This window comes from Perna viridis, chromosome 2 (assembly GCF_037379345.1).
Source record: "Perna viridis isolate PV_CMFRI_1.1 ecotype Kerala chromosome 2, ASM3737934v1, whole genome shotgun sequence".
Taxonomy (NCBI): Eukaryota; Metazoa; Mollusca; class Bivalvia; order Mytilida; family Mytilidae; genus Perna; species Perna viridis.
In genome coordinates, this window is record NC_142446.1 from 40284089 (window position 1) to 40301531 (window position 17443).

At 33.4% G+C, this 17443-nt stretch overlaps 1 protein-coding gene across 1 annotated transcript; it reads right to left on the reverse strand.

The window, feature by feature from the left end:
- Positions 1-390: 390 nt before the first annotated feature.
- On the reverse strand, positions 391-12973 carry LOC148625040 (uncharacterized). Its single transcript, XM_088568232.1, has 3 exons — positions 12564-12973; positions 2792-2850; positions 391-2198 (listed from the first exon to the last, which is right to left on the reverse strand). The coding sequence occupies exons 1-3, from the start codon at positions 12661-12663 to the stop codon at positions 1068-1070; spliced, it is 1290 nt and encodes a 429-aa protein (XP_088424358.1). The 5' UTR covers positions 12664-12973; the 3' UTR covers positions 391-1067.
- Between the last annotated feature and the right edge of the window lie 4470 nt (positions 12974-17443).

Genomic DNA, 17443 nt, shown 5'->3' on the forward strand with positions numbered 1-17443 from the left:
ACTTGAGACCCTCGTTGACAGCTGTGAGTATAGAAGTTCAATGTTTTGAAAGAAGTTTGGTGGTACTGTTTGTGGAGTTAAAGAATCCAATACATAAACAGTTAATCACAATCATCGTCTTTGGTAGAGAGAAAATTGTTGGATTTGCTTGTTTAAGTGTCTCAATATAGCTTTATTTAAAGTTATCTGCAGTGACCTATCTAACTGTTTGGAAATAACGAAACTGACTGAGACTAAATGTTCCGTGTATGAAGTTCATCGGGTGATTGGAGACCATCTATGTTCTCTATATACACTGTAATTCAACGTGGATGAAAGTCCCAGCTCTATCTAAAATTTTTACGTCTACAATAATAGCAGTCTATTATAAGTAAGAATATAACAATGAAAGAATGGTTTAACAGTTATTTATATAATATGAACGTGGAGACAATTAGATGAGGTATCAAACAAGTAAATAAATCTTGTAATTAAAATGTCAAGTTGTCATTGTAAAACAATATCCTTGTTTTAAGTACATTGACAAATTGGGAAATAGATGTAAACTAACAGGAACCCACGTACAGTGTAACACCTTTGTGCATGTACATGTATATTCAATTATGTCGGGATGAACCATGAAAATTGTTATGTACAATTACTGTATACCAAAGTCATAGTACAAGAAGAACAATGTTTGATTTCTAGTAATTGTGGATTGTGGTCTCCTTGCATTTGGACGACGTTTTTCTTGGAGATATAAGGATTTTGTGTTCTCTTGTACGCAGGGATATCATAAACTGATCGTCTACATCTCTTTCTTAATTTACACGTTCAACACCGCCCCTTTTGTTAAAGTAATGTGCAGCTGAAGCACATTTTTATAGGTTATGAACAAGATTAGAAACAAATCAACTTCGTATTCCCTTTCCTTCTTTCCATTTTTGTTTTTGTTTTTGTTTTTTATTTTTGGTTTTTGTTTCTGGTTCTTTTGTCGTTCTTAAAGGCAAAATCAAACATTAATACAACTTAATAGAGACAATTAGATAAAAAAAAAACCAAAACACTTCAGTTAAAAAGTCACATTATTACATCATGAAATATCTAAAATTTTCATTGTATGGAGTCTTGTTTCCTAAAGCTTTAATTTTTTGTGGCAATTCTTCGTACCCGAACAAAACCGTATCTATCAAGAGGGCATGTTTGAGTCTATCCAGAAGTAAAGGCGACACCCTACTGTAAGCTTCCAAAAAGGCCTCCTCTCTGTTTTTCTTTCTTTCTTTCGGATCGCCAGATCTACTATGAGCGTCTAACAGAAATTGCTTGAATTCCATTGGAGATATTTCTTCCTGTTTAGTAATATCATATGGAAATTCGATATATTTACTAATTATTCCCCGAATTTGTAACTTCTTAAATGCACGAAATAATGCCATTGGCAACGTCATACACCGCTCAACAGCACGTTTCATAGAATACACATAGTCAACAGTATCAATAATTGCATCAACGTCAGTCTCGTTTTGGAAATCACTGAAATGAACAACATTGTCCAAGTTTAACTCTTTAATTATCTGGAAAGTATCTTCTTTGAACGTTTCCATTTTCCCAATGTAGTCATAATCTATTTCACATGGTCGACAATGCTCGAAACTAGGTACAAAATGGGCATCTCTGTGCTCATTTGTGTTTTGTGAGTATATGAAATATTTTACAAACTCTTCAAAAGTTACATCATGACCACACTCTAAACTCAAGTTCGTTGGTTTCTCGCGGAAATTTGTCACTATGTATCGACCAATGAAATTCCAGTACGCCGCATTTGGAGAATACAATTTATCCGCATAACCAGAAACAAGTCTTTCAAACGGTTCACGAACAAACATAAATTTTTTTGACACTCTTAAAATTTGATGGATTTTATCGAATGGCAACCGCTTAGCAGTTTGGTATCCTTCATACGCATGGATACCCTTGATACTAAATGGATCGGATACATTCCTCCATCCACTTAGGATCTGAAATATTCTCTTCCAAAAAGTACAACCGATTTTTTCGATAGCACAATACACAATATTTTTCTTCCTATCAATAACGAGATGCTCTTTTACAGCTGCCTCAGAATTCTGTGCGATGTAGTATTGTTTAAGTGTTCTACATCCTTCACTTACTCTTTGGTTCCGTTCTTTAAAACGAGCTTTTACATGAGAGGATGAAACCTGAAACAAAGTTTGATAAAAATATCATTTATTGCCATTAAGTTTTATCATTTTTTTTCCAAAATACAAAGTAACTTATAAAATTCAAAGACAAAACATGCATGTTTCTAGGAATTGAGTCATTTAAACCACGTGCAATGTACAATAAAGCGGTTAAATATTCTTGCTTTGCATGATTTCGGATGAGGGACAGATATGTTTTCGACTTTGCGAAAGTATGGATTCAAACGGTGCCATTGATTTTCATAGAGATGTGGTTAAATGATTTCTCTTTTTTTTTGCATTTAAAAATATGCATACATCATTGATAATACCCATGACCTACTGCAACTTTTTGACGATTTTTTTTTAAATCTCAGTGCGTTACAAATTATTTCCCTCGTCCATTACTAAGATTAATTTCGTGCTTTCTGCATGTAATGACCTAGTGACACCAGACAGGAACAAATGATGCTAACTAATAATATTTTTCATCTTTTTTGAAAATGTGTATTTTTCAAAATTGATTTTCTATACATTGAACTTTTGTCACACAGTTTCCGAGCAAACTTGACATTAACCATTATGACCTACTGTACTTATAACAAACTCACAAAGCTTCGGAATCCACTTCCGCTTTCAGTTTTAGACGAATCATAAATGGTTACACCTCCTACAAAACAAAGTACCAATTAATTTGTGTTCTATGAATACAGTACATTAACTTTTTTTAAAGATTTGTTGTCATGAATAACTGTTAAATTCAAGGAGGGATTGGGAACATACATTCATTTGAATATGAAATGATCTGTCAGGATGTATTTCGTTGTAGAACAATTCCAGAAGAGGCAAAAAAGGCCTATACTAAATTTGAAAATCCGATGTTTATACAATCTAGGAAATAACGACTCGCCTCGGCAACAATGATAGATCATTTATCTTTGTTAACGCAATTGAGTTATTCAGGGTGGTTAAAATAATGATATTTGCATGGCAAACATGGAACGAAATATTTTATAAATGAAATAGTCATATATCAAATTACATCATTTATGTTGCTTTAACACGTAATGTTTTATTTCTTCATAATAAAAAAAAATCATTATTTAATTCATTAACAGTATATATTACGTTTTTCTATTATATACAGTAAGTTTTTTCCCATATTTAAATGTAAAAAAGTCTATTCTGAACACAACCCACTTTAGGTCCACATGGCACACCTGACATTGACCAAACAAAACAAGAAATCACCTGCCTTTTATAGTTTGGTTTTATTATTGGTTACTCTGATGATGAGTTCTGGTTTGGGTGTTTAATATTATTGACAGGTATATTATTTGATGGGTCTATGGTTAAAGTCAAGTCAAAGGTAAGAAAGTACATAATTACATGCAGACAATGATCACATGTCCAGCAATACAAAGCACAAGAGAAGAAAAACTTCATATGCACTGTGGGAAGAATCTATCCAGATTTTTTTATTCGGTTTCTGAAATAATGATTTCTACGACTGGACTCGTGCCAAAAATTGTGGCTGATTGTTTTTTCTTGATTTGTAGTGATATAGTTAATTTTTAGCTAAAGGAAAGAACTATAATGGACCGTGACTTGATCAATATCAGGCGAAAAATAGACAAGGAAATAATTTTTTAATCTCAATTCGCTTTTTAAAATCTCAACACCTTGGCTACACTCAGAACTGAACCCGCCCCTTAATGCAAGAGTAATCAAGAGAACCAAGATTATAGCGGAAATCAAAAGAATGTAATCCAGAGACAAAAACCAGACATGGAAAACAGACACGCACAACAAAGAACATAAATTAACCAAAATAATACATACAAAGAGACTATGAGCAACTCGGACTACACTAAAAACTGGGAGCATGGACCAGGTGCACCGGTAGGAGGAAGGAGCGTCCTCTGCTTTTCTGAGTTGCCCATAAAAAGTCAAGTCTAGGATAGACAAAAAAAAGAAAGGAAAACTATGACACGTTTAATAAATAAATTTTCATGGTGCAGATGGATACCCCAATAACGACCCATGAGTTCATGATGCCGACAATAAAACTTCTGTAGTGGTGACTTCAATCTTGTAGTAACATAAACCTGTTCCAGAAGCCTAATTGTAGGATGTCTAGCGCGATACAAAAAGTCTGCATAGTTACGACAAGCTCTGGCATAAGACGTTTGAGTTGTGATATGAAACGCGGGTACTGAAGGGATGTTGCCACAAATGAAAGTGCAGTTAACAATATGAAATGAAAAGTTATCGCTTTTGTCGTAGATTATTGTCAGTAGTTTTTCTTTACCGTCGATCTCTAGGTGTAAGTCTTAATATGAGGCTGACTTCATAGTGTCTGTTGTATCTTTTATCTCAAGTTCTCTGGGTTCTTTCAAGATGCCATGTATAAAATCTCCGATACTAGGATTGTTTAACAATAATACACCTATAAAGCGGAAACTGACATTAAAGGATCTAGCTAAACGATGTCTCCACCTTCAGATCAGATCAGCTATATAGTCAGTCTCATGTGAGTGAAGGAATACAGCAGCAATTAGAGGATCACAACTTGTTCCCATTGGACTGCCGACCGTTTGTTGAAAAACGCGTCCACCACATTGGACAAATATGCTGTCGATAAAAAAATCCAACATTTTGAAAGCATCTTCTTCGGTATATCTGGAAGATGATTTGGAATTGTTTTTTTTTTTTACAAAGAACGAGGAATCAAGAACTACATATTTGTATCTAGGTGTACCAACTTTTTCGAAGTAACAACGACGAATATTTTTGAGTCGGAATTTTAACTGAATATAGGGAACCGAAGTATAAAGAGTTGAAAAATCATAGGTTTTAAGGCTATTGTATTCTGATAATAAACTTGAATTGAGGGTTTCCAGAAGAGCTTTTTCAGGATCCACATTGAATTTATACCACTACGGGAGTAACAAGTGTCGTGGTAGGACTGGAGACCCACCTTCACAGCTGTGAATATAGAAGTTAAAAGTTTTAGAAGAGGTTTAGTGGTACATTTTGCAGAACCAGCTATTTAGCATTGTTCGTATGGATTTTTGTGGAGTTTAATCCAGTACATAGACGGTAGATCACAACCATTGTCCTTAGTAGAGAAACCAAATGAGGATTACACAGATTTATGGTTTTCCACTATCACTTTTTTGGAAACTATGGTAGCAGTATAGGTCTTATTACTGCTATTATTTTCTACGTTTACCTCTAATGATAAACATGTGATATAATACGTTTTGCAGACAAAAAACAATGTTGTTTTGGGCTTTGTCTGCTGGTACTACAAAATATTTGTCATATACAGCAAACAATGTTTTTGACCTACTTAAAACGTTCATACGTTTCAAAATTAAAGACCTCACAGCCTTTACCCACTCTGACAGTGAATCAGTGTCTTCTTGATCTCGATTTATCCATTTTCTTGCGTACTCTTACACGCCATCGATAAGATTTTAAACTTATTATTCCAATTTATTGAGCGTGGTTCACGGTACTTTAGAAACAGCTTTCCATGTTTCTAATTAATATTGCTTAAGCCCTGTGAATAAAAGCAGAACCTATAAGCTAACAGGGTGATGCAGTGGTTATGGGTCTGTGGAGGAGATTGTCCATCTTAAGTATATATTGGTAATGGCTGAGTGGTTCTGATAGTACAAATACATGTACTCTAGTCGTACGCTCATTACTGAAGTAGAATGTCTCGTAACGGGATCAATTGAATTGTGCTAATATATTGAAGTTTTCCATGTTCTTTCTTACACAAGAAATATGTAAAAAAATAACGGCCAGATGTGGAATTGCTAATGCTATTGTAATAATAAAAAAACACCTAAAACCTGTAAAAGTATTGAAAAAAAAACAACTCTCTATGGAAAGGCAAGATGTATATTTGTTTTCAACAAAATAATAGCCTTTCTTTAACATCCAACTTTAAATCTGTTTGTACTTTGGTTTGTTTTTAGATTCCATGTTCGTGATCATAAAAGCCGTTCAATAATCTTTTATGAGATACATTACCCATTTAATGTTCTGTTTTCGCACATAATTTGCTGTGACAATTTTATTGATATGGTGACCTTAGTGAATCTACATGCAATGATACGATACATGTACATGTATCAATGAAACGAAGAGATGCCGACAATAAAATACAAGTTTGTACCGAGCAATAAAATCTGACTTGTGTGAAATATCATTACTTCTTGACACCTTGAATTGTTCCACCTGCGTTGACCCCTCTAGATGTGCACTACAGCAGAACAAAAACGCGTATGGCTGTACGCTGCATTTAAACGTTAAGAAAATGAGTTAGACCATAATAAGTGTGAAATGAATTCAAATAGCAAATGTGTATATTATAACCATACTAAGTCAATGTTGATAAAGATCGCAAACAGATGAATTAGTTCTTTGTGTTAAATGACCATAAAAAAGATTTATGCATTTATGAATCACATCTGTCGTGGATTATTTAACGGTCTGATTTTCTAAAATAGGATATGGGTACACATTTTTATTCAGTCATATGCCTCCGAATACTTTCTGCTAAAAAGGCAAAGGAAATACTAATTAAAAAATAATCGAAATATTTACACCATATGTTTTCTGTGCACAGATAGATAGAGCATTGGTCTTCATTTGTTTCTTTCTGGTCCTTGTTCGTCTAAAAGTCTCTATTTTACTGAATGGTAGAGTTTTAAGACTTGAGTCGTAGTAAATATTTTTATGCATGATTTGACTTAAATACATTCATTTATGTGAAACGGATATGATAAGTCATTAAATTTGATTGATAGTAATATTTTTAACAATTTGAAAGTAAAATGGATTCATCTTTGTAAAATTTTGTTTTTAAATTTGACACAAAAATATGCAACCGTACTTGCAAACAGATCGTAATTGAAATAACATATACAAAATAACGCTTTGAACATTAATCAATTCTTGGTAAATTTGGACTGGAATCAAATTGAATTGCATCTTTCTAATATTTAATTAATCTGGCAATTTACTCTTTTACAAAACTTAGATGGTTATACGTGCAGGCCAGTTGCTTAGCATTTAAAAATATATTTCCTCACTGAGTAAATTGCTTACCTGAATCTACATGTACATACAGTTTCTTACAATGCTTACAAGAGCACCAAAATTGAGAGATGCTTAAGGAACTGATTCAAAAATACCCCATGTTCAAAATCAAATATAATAGGATACAAAAATTTAAATTTTAGAAGAACATCAACGTTCAAACAGATAGGATTTAAGACACAGACTGCTTGAGAAATACATGGAATAAAAAAAACAACTATACAGTCTGACACCCATAAAATCTAGGAATTATTTCGACGTTGTTTTTATTTAGTACACACGGAGCAGATATGACATTAAGATCCCTGAGGGGAAGATACTTATGAACGATCTATTTTAAATATATCCTTTATTGCGTGCTTTGGCATTCATTATTGTGAGGGATGTCACTCGTCTTGACTTTTGTTTCCCTTCTAAAGCGATCGTGAGAACTGAAACGCAATATTAAACCGATAAAATGATTTACGAATCTCTTAAATCTCGAAAATTTTTGTCGTAGGCAAGACTGAGAAGTTCAAAACTTGATAGAACTAATCCTATATATCCTTGGATTCCTGAAAAGGATAAGTAAGCCACATACATCTACAGGAATTTTTTAAAGTAGCTCTTATTTGAAAACGCTTTCAGAGTACCGTAATGAACGGATGTGACTAGGTAAATCTTTGAATATGCGAATAGTCTTGATATTTTCTAAATTTTAGTAGGTAGTATGTCAAATGGTCGATGATTTTAGAAGAATAATTAAGCTTTCGTATAGAAAGTTTGTCGTTGAACATTTTTTTTTTGTTTTGTTTTGTTTTGTTTTTCTTCAGAATAATTTCTGTTGTGTTCATTACATGTCTCTTCAACATTTGCAAACATCTACATTCCATGAAAACTCTCAACTGTAAACAGCGATTATGGTCTTGATTTATTGAGATTCCTCTCATTATTATTCGGACAAGTTCGTTAAAATTATGGTATTTCACAGCATTTTCTCTGTGTAATTATGTTCTTCATACATTTACATTAATTCTCAAATTTAACATGACATCGTGACAGATGTTATTAATGACTTGTTTGAGATAATAATAATTTTACGTAAACAACTGAAGAATTTCTATTGTTGGATACTTCCAGTTGTAAAGTAATAACGAAATACTTGTACTTTGTAATTGATACATATTTTTGAATAAAGTAATCAACCTGTCTGATGAAACCAGACCTTTATACGATTGTTTTTGTCTTGTAATAGACATATTTATCGATATACCCTTTGGTGCTTATTTTGTGAGCAGGCTCAGTTTGTTACTTCTACGAGGTAAATGATACATATCCTTGTCGAACCTCTAACAGGTTTCCATTTTTTTACGGGAAAGTGTTGCACCTACCTCGCTGAAGTATTGGGTCTGTTCACAAAATTAGCACGAAAAGGTCTATTGGAAAACTTTACATATACAAAAAATAATTTTCCAAAGGTAAAAAGTTAACATCTTCACATCTTTTAACATATCAGAAAGTCAGAGGTTTTATTTAATGCAAAAGGTATTGATAACAGCCAAATAGTAAATTTGTTCTGTATGTTGATGCTGAAGCGACTTTAGGTTTAACTTTGCAGATCTTTAATGAATTACAACAGCTGAATATATCGACATACTTTCGTTACATTCGACCGTTCCAATAGAAATAAGATTTACGGAATCAATATCAATGCAGCGAACTGGAACAATGTCGGAAATGTTCTGCTTCTTTGACTATTGAACTTTTCTATTTTATTTTACAAACAGGGTAAAGATTGGAAAAGAAAAAAATATTACTATATAGAGAACTGTTTCAATCCAGTGGCAATACCTGTGCTAATATTCGAGGTTTATAGTATTAAAATATCATTGACACATGATACATTGCAATAAAACAATAAAGCTCAATCCATCTGGTCGATGTATAGTACAAACGAGTCTCGTTCAAATTGGTCTGCTTGTGTGATTTAGAAAAAGTCACATAGCCAGCACTCCACAGTATTGTAGAACTGCCTAATTTTGGTCTTGTAATCTGATGCTTTGTAACATTTATCACTTTAAAAAATTGTCAAGCATCTGTAAATCTATATGTCTAGAAATAGCTCAAGCCAAGGTCATCAGGATGCAGTAAAAATTTTCTGGGAAAAAATTACCCACAGCATATAGGATTACCATAGAAACCATGCAAAAATATGCGAAAATTTGCAAAAAAGTTCATAAAATCAGGTTTAAAAATATCAAATTTCCCGCAAAATATCTGAAATTTTTATTTCAATCCCTGAAACTGTTCAAACTTTTCCCTTCAAAAACCCCTTCCTCATATGGGCATCGCCGGTTAGATTTGGAGCTATTTCACTTTGTAATCCACTTATTAAATTTAGCATTGTAAAAAATTGACTTACTTTCACTTTCACAATGAAGTCAAATTGTCATTGAAAAAAAGCCCCTTCAACATTGAAAATATATAAAACATTGCAAAATACTTTTAAAAGTCCCCTTTTTTCAGAAAATGTTTTATCAACAATAGATTCTTCATTTTTAATCACTATAGCAACCACCGGTTTCCATTTATGTCATTTTTCATCCCTAGCCAAAAGTGTGAAACTAAACTAAACTGTGGAGTGCTGGCTATTTAGAAAAAGTCACATAGTAAACGTATTGTAGTATATGTTAATCTGGTAGATACAAATTTCTCTCAAATGTACCATTACAAGTTTTGTGGAGTGAAAAGTCTTGCGTTTGTAATGGATTATAACAATACATCAAATCAAGATAATGCAAATTTTTGTGACATTTTATCAAAAGTGTGAAGATATTTCTGGGAACTAAATTGATCTTCGACACGTATTTGATAGGATAGACTTTGATAATAACACAAGCAATCCTCAATATTGTGCATTAAAAAGAGTCCTTCACACTCACTTGAGCTACCCAGTAAAAACTCAAGAATATGCTAGATAATTAAAATGAACAAGTGTTCTTGCTCCATTCAGTAAAGATTTGTTCAGTACGCTTATCCTTATACAAACGTTTGCTAAAATATCTTTTACATGCGACTATACAGAAAAATGCTGTTCCCATGGGAAGATATCAACATTTTAAGCAGTGAGTCTATGCTATTCAGGAATTTTGTTTATCATCTGTATTGTAGTCAAATCGATTGAATTACCATTTTTCTACCTTTACCCATACAAAAAAAAACATGGCTATAATTATCTTCTATTTGATGTGCTGTAAAATATACCGTTCAGCTTTATAGTCACGACTTTTCCTTGTTTACTGGTTTGTTACTCCTACGAACACGTATTTTTGTGTACGTTTATTATGGTTGTTTTTGTAGAAAACAGGACATCAAAAATGTAACTGTCTAAAATCATTGATAAAAAAGCCAAGTTCAATCGGAATATCTTCTTATAGTTTGACCTTAATATATATTTATTGACATTTGACCTAGACAGTTAAGGTATTTACTTTTTATCACACACTCTCCCTCTGAACTGTTTGTGTTGTACAAAGATGATACACCTATGTTTTTTTATAAGTACAAAAATCAAGAATTCATCATGAAGCCGCACCAAAAAAAAATTTAAAAAGTAAACTTAACTAAGATGCTATCTTTGATTTTATGAAACAGGATTTCGACAAAATTTATACCTATGCCGTACCAAACATGAAAATGTAAACTTCAAAATTTGAGCTCAAAAATGAGAAACAATACACGAATTATAGAACAACTGACATTGTTCCAGATGTTCCAGAGGTCATACTGAAACATAAACCATGATTCACTTAACATAATCAAAATGAACAATTAAGTGTCGTAAACGCGGGATATGTTCAGCATGTACCTTATTTATGATGACATATTACTACGAATTAATTCACATAATTTTTATTTGAATAGGGGAATTTTTATTCATTATTCGAGATCCTTTCTTATAGGGTTCTCTCCGTGCAGGTCCGGGTGTTAAAAGAATAGGCCTGCAGCAGCGCTAAGCTTGTCGTAAAAGGCGACTAAATAGTGCTCAGAACCCTAGCCGGGGGCTAGGGCGCTCTGCCCACAGAGCAACTGGGATGTGTGCCCCAGGTGGTGAAATGGGGTACCCCTGGTGTGTTACATGCTGGGGTTGTCAGGCTATAATACGGAAAACCTGACCGCAAACCATAGTGGTGCACCGTGTTGGGAAAGATGCCTCGTTCCTCAAACGTTAAAGAACCCTACTGTGGTATTCTCCCGGAGTAGGAACCATAGGGCTCCGCCACAGGAGGCTAAATTGCCCGACCCTACCCATCTCTCCCTATTTCCAGTCGCAATCAAAATTTGTCGACCCCATTGTCCTTGTGTCCCATCGCTTTTTCATTTCATCATCATTTCATGTTCATTTTATCATCAATTTCATGTTCATCGTCTGAATATAGCTGAAATATTGCTGCTCGGACGTTAAACCCCAACAAACAAACAAACAAATTCTTATAGGGGACAAACCCTTTCAGTCACTGAAATATATGTATGTCTAGCTGCACGTTAAAATGGCTAAGTTATGTCTTGCTATGTCTTGCTATACTACCATTAGTTATATTTTTATCCATTGATCCATTGTGTGTTAAATACCCAAATGTCTTTTGAGTAGCTTGGGGAAAGTCAAAGGCTATGGAAGTAAATCTAAACAAAAGATCTGGGTAGAAGTAATTTGTTATTAGCCGATCAAACAAATTAAAGATTGTGCGTTGGGTCAGCAACCCAGCCTCAGTATCATAGTAACATGGGAAATACCTCAGAAACTGAAATCAGGGATTAGTGGATGCTATACACATGTACGACATACCACGAAAAAAATAACGACCAAATTAATCCATAACATAGAGTACACGACCTCATTACATATATAATCATATTTCATTATGGTATCGTTTTCATAAAATAAGTTACTATGTGGTAAAGCATAATATCACGTCTACATGGAAAGTAAGATTAAGCAGGTTTGTTCCAAATCCCATTTAACTCCAAAATTATTTTTCAGCAGTTTCGTCTACATCTATTGGAACAGACAAAAACTGGAATTTTTTAGATTAGTTTAATTTGGATTATTCAAACTGTCTTTTTACGATATTCGGTTATTGCAGAACTCTAAAACAACAAATAAGAGAAAGCCCTTGAAATGTTGTACAACGTAACTTAATTTAAAAAAAAAACATACGTAATGCAAATTATTAATTAATCGTAATTAATTTTAACCAATCAGTAAGATAATAAAACAATACCTACCTGATAAGATTAAGATAAAAGGAACAAGTGTAATCACCAATACAAAAATCCATTTGATTTTTTTAGTAATTTTTCTAGTCAGTCCACTAATTCTAACCATGGTTCTTAGTACATATTATAGTCCTATAACATTGGAATCGACAATTATAGCAACACGATGACATTACTTCATTCCACTACACGTAATTCTCCGTCTTTTTTATTTGCATTTAGCACCTTTTCCATCTTTTCACGTGAAATTGATTATTTTCATTGTTACTTTCTACTCCTTTTGTGTCCATATTGACTAAAGCTAAACACGATAAAACTACAAGTTTCGTCAGATCGTTGACAGAAGATAATTTATTAAGAGAGCTTGTATTTTTGACATATAATGTTAATGATGTACGGACGACGGAGAAGCGTTCTGCCCCGAGGGCTACATTCCGTTGTATAAAAAACATGCATAGAGTTGCGAAATGAATTATTAGATTGTTAAAACATATGTTAATTAAAATACATTTTCTTTTGTATTTATATTATTATGATTACTAATAGGCGTCATACATATTCATTAGCGGAAAGGCTTAACAAATTGTACCTGAAAAAATCCGGGAACGCCTTCACTGGGTTCATAGCTGAGCCATAATGAGTGGAATTCGTTCTAATATTATATGTTAATAAATATGTAGTTTCGTATTGGCCCTCTTATAGATTTAAGATCTGTCATATGGTTGAGGCGGTCGTCTTGGTCCCGAGACACCGCCGAGGGCCAATACGGCTGTCGATGCGAATATGATTGACCGAACCCTATAACAGGGCCAATATGAAATTACATATTTATTGACAATTTTATTAACCAACTCAACTGGTTGATTTGTCGAACAGTTAATTTCGTGTTTTACCAAGAACATGTAGGTTTATTTGCATTAACCAAGCTTAAATATCCTTTTTGTATATAATGGAAGATTTTTTTTTGTGTTTCTGCAGCTTTTAGTCCTGGTGATCAAAGTTCATTAAATCCAACTCTAATTCAAAATGGCGGTGTCAAACGACCGGAAGTTATAATGCCGTATTGGCCCTGCTTTGATCCATATTGGTCCTCTTTTTTTTCATATTGGCCCCGTATAGATGCCCGGTTTGAATTCATATCAATAGGTCAGTTTTTGACATATTTTAACGTATTTTGGGTAGTTGGTAAAGAAGATGTTATATGACATAGAAATGTGTCAAATATATATTCACTTTACTCAAAATGCCTCAAAGGATAGTCTTTTTTTTTAATTTACAATACGGAATTCGCAATACTCTTAAAAGTATTATTTTTAGCAAAGGTAACAATAACTTTTTGTTTAAATTGTGGAGTCTAGTGACTTTTATACACAGACTTTATGTGGCCTATATACATGTAGTGGTAGCGCTAGCTGCATGATGTAAAGAAAATATAAAATTTAAAAGTAATAAAATAGATTTTCGCGTCTTTTACTTCGAATGTAGAAAGAATGATGTACCTTGGTACAATGATCTGCCTACCAAAAACTCAGCTAAATATTTTAAAGAAAAATATCAAATTACCGTTTTTAAACCTACACATGCAGTTGAACGGAAAGAAAATGATATCCTGGACATACTTATACTAAAATATGTATATGAATATACTGATACATATATCAGTATGGACAGTAGAAACACAGAACTAAAATCTATTTGTTGCACTGTTCACACGTTTTCTGCATAACAATATTGCAAATATAGTTTCTAGGGTTCACCATGTTCGATAATGATAAAAGGGCACTACGACCCCAGACAATGATATAAGTATATATATTTTTTTCTCATGTCAATCGGACGTTTTATTAACGTGCCTAGAAATAATTCGTGCCGAGATTAACTAGTTTTAGAACAACAACACCAGAAGTTATCTATACAAATACTAACTGATAATTGTAACTTAAGGGTAAAATAACTTACTTTGTATTTCTGTTTTTTTATCACCAAGAAAAAAAACGAGCTTACGACCTCGAGAATTTATCATTTTTCAATTTTTCACATTAAATCGTACAAAAATGATTAATACTGTATTACATGTGTACCATGTATATTTGTACCAATTGTCTTTTGTGGATGAGTGGTCTAGGGCACTGAACTTTGCACAGGCGGTGTAACCATAGATATCACAGCGGTACAAGTTCGAGTCCGTCGGAGGAAACGACAAAAAATTTGCTTCGCAAATTTGACTGTCTAGCATCGTTGGGAATTTTTCAGACCCTTCTATGCTTTCGTTATTTTCTCTGTATCAATTTGGTCCGATGGAGCAGTATTTAGAAAACTATGCAGTCATCTCCCACTTAAGTCCACTAAATCAAGACAATAACTCTTGCAGACTGCGAATTTCATACATAAACCATATATTTTTTATCTCAAAATTGCAACGACTAAATGGGAAACTTAGTCTGGCTATGTGGTATGTAATTGTATTGATGAACTTGGTTGGCTTTTTACCTGCATGAATCACCTTCTGTCTGATTTTTTAAAAGACTGCTGATCACTGTGGGTTTTCAAATGTTTGGATTTCACAAAACGCCGATAAATGGATATGCGAAAGCATTAAGTCGTCTTATTGATTAGTTCAAGCAAACATTTTTTTCATTTATTGAGAATTCCCCCAAAAGTCTCTGCTACCGAATATTTAAATCAGTTTTATATTTTGAAAGATATTTATCATTGCTCCCATTTAGTATGTTATATACCTTTTTGTGAATTTAGTCACCAGCTACCTGTTGAAACAGGAAGATGGCCGGGTATATTAAGAAATGATTGAAAATGCAATTTTTTTTTATTCTGGTAGTACTGGTATTGCATATCATTATATTTTTACGTGCTAAGCTTCACTAAATGAAAGAAAGAAATATTATATCTATTTTACGATAGTAGACTTAGCACACACAAATTTGAAATATTATTATAATCTACAAACCTAGAAGTTTAAAAAAAGTATGTAAATTTATCAAAATTATCAATAAAAAAGTCAGTCGTCCAAGTAAATACTTATCTATATTTCTTTTTTCACACATGCGCAGTAATGTAAATGTATTATGTTATTATACTCTCTGTAACTGTTATAGTTCTAGAGAAATAAAGTATTTGTATTCGTATTCAAATATAGAGACTGAGAAAACAACGTCTACTATGAAAACAATAACAATAAGAAGCAAATAATTGGCACACACTTACTGTTTCTCTATTCTAAAACAGCCAACATTACATCGGTACAATAAAATTAAAAAAAATACTCAAAATACATACACAAAAAATCTGAGTGTGATATATGCAAACATGGAACGGAAAAAAAATAATTGTATGTTAAGATCAAACGCTACTTTTTACTTCGTGTTACAAATTAATCTAGATTTTTTAATTGACATTTTATGTGATATATGCACGAATTTGCAACGGAATGTGTGGCATTTCACTAATATTGAATGGAATTATTCTAAGTAATTGGAAATGGCATTCACGGAATATGCAGATGGACCGATCTAAAACATTAAAATAATGGTAGGTATAAGATACGACAAATAGACAAGTATTATGGATTAAATGAGACGTAACATGGAAGGTTTTTGTGGCTTCAGTGGTGATACTTAATATATACATATGCATTTGCAACTATAAAAAAATATGGTACCATCACACGTATTGTAAAGGTGGCTATTTTAATTGTAATTTATCTTATATTACACCAGATATGCAAGTATGAATTTTAATTGGATGCAATTCATTTAATACATGAAACACTTTTAAAAGCAGTATAGTTCGATCAGAATCATGGGAAATACAAGATTTGCCATATCATGTTGCTGCATTGAGGTGTAATTTCATTGAAATGCACTGTAAATGAATATTTAACTAACTCTGTCAAAAACCTAGGTTTTGTTACATTCTATTGAAAAAATTCTGAGCAAAGCTAGTTTGTTTGTTTGTTTGTTTGTTGGGGTTTAACGTCCGAGCAGCAATATTTCAGCTATATTCAGACGATGAACATGAACTGGATGATAAAAAGAACATGAAATGATAATGAAATGAAAAAGCGATGGGACACAAGGACAATGGGGTCGACAAATTTTGATTGAGACTGGAAATAGGGAGAGGTGGGTAGGGTCGGGCAATTTAGCCTCCTGTGGCGGAGCCCTATGGTTCCTACTCCGGGAGAATACCACAGTAGGGTCCTTTAACGTGCGAGGAACGTGGCATCTTTCCCAACACGGTGCACCACTATGGTTTGCTGTCAGGTTTTCCGTATTATAGCCTGACAACCCCAGCATGTAACACGCCAGGGGTACCCCATTCAACCACCTGGGGCACACATCCCAGTTGCTCTGTGGGCAGAGCGCCCTAGCCCCCGGTTAGAGTTCTGAGCACTATTTAGTCGCCTTTTACGACAAGCTTAGCGCTGCTGCAGGCCTATTCTTTTAACACGCGGACCTGCACGGGGCGAGCAAAGCTAGTGAAGCAGAGATAAAATAATGGTCTTTTCAAATAAAGAAAGTGTCAATGAGTGGTATTATATTGTCAGATCGGTGGGGTTTTGACATGCATGTTTCTGATTTTTTTCCCATTTTGCGTGATTCTTACACACACTTACAATTAATGAAATATATTAACCCTGAGCACTTTGTTATAAAGTTCCATATTTTTCAAATATTCCACCAAAAAGGACTTTTTATTCATGTAGATTTAAGTGTCAGCAAACATATACAGTTTTTTTTTGCGTCAAATACAAAAAAATGTAACTCAGAGGTTCCGGTTGCATAGCAGGACCCATATCCCCGCTTAATCGACTGCTTCCTGATTTATTGACATCGAACCTGAATATCACACAAACTGACGTACTGCATCAT

Bases quoted from the DNA above. Each gene is read 5' to 3' on its own strand.
- LOC148625040 (XM_088568232.1), bottom strand. From the start codon at position 12,663: ATGGTTAGAATTAGTGGACTGACTAGAAAAATTACTAAAAAAATCAAA. The intron at 2,851-12,563 runs GTAGGTATTGTT...TTTGTTTTGTAG, and splicing joins TTTTATCTTAATCTTATCAG to GAGGTGTAACCATTTATGAT. The intron at 2,199-2,791 runs GTGAGTTTGTTA...ACTTTGTTTCAG, and splicing joins GAAGTGGATTCCGAAGCTTT to GTTTCATCCTCTCATGTAAA.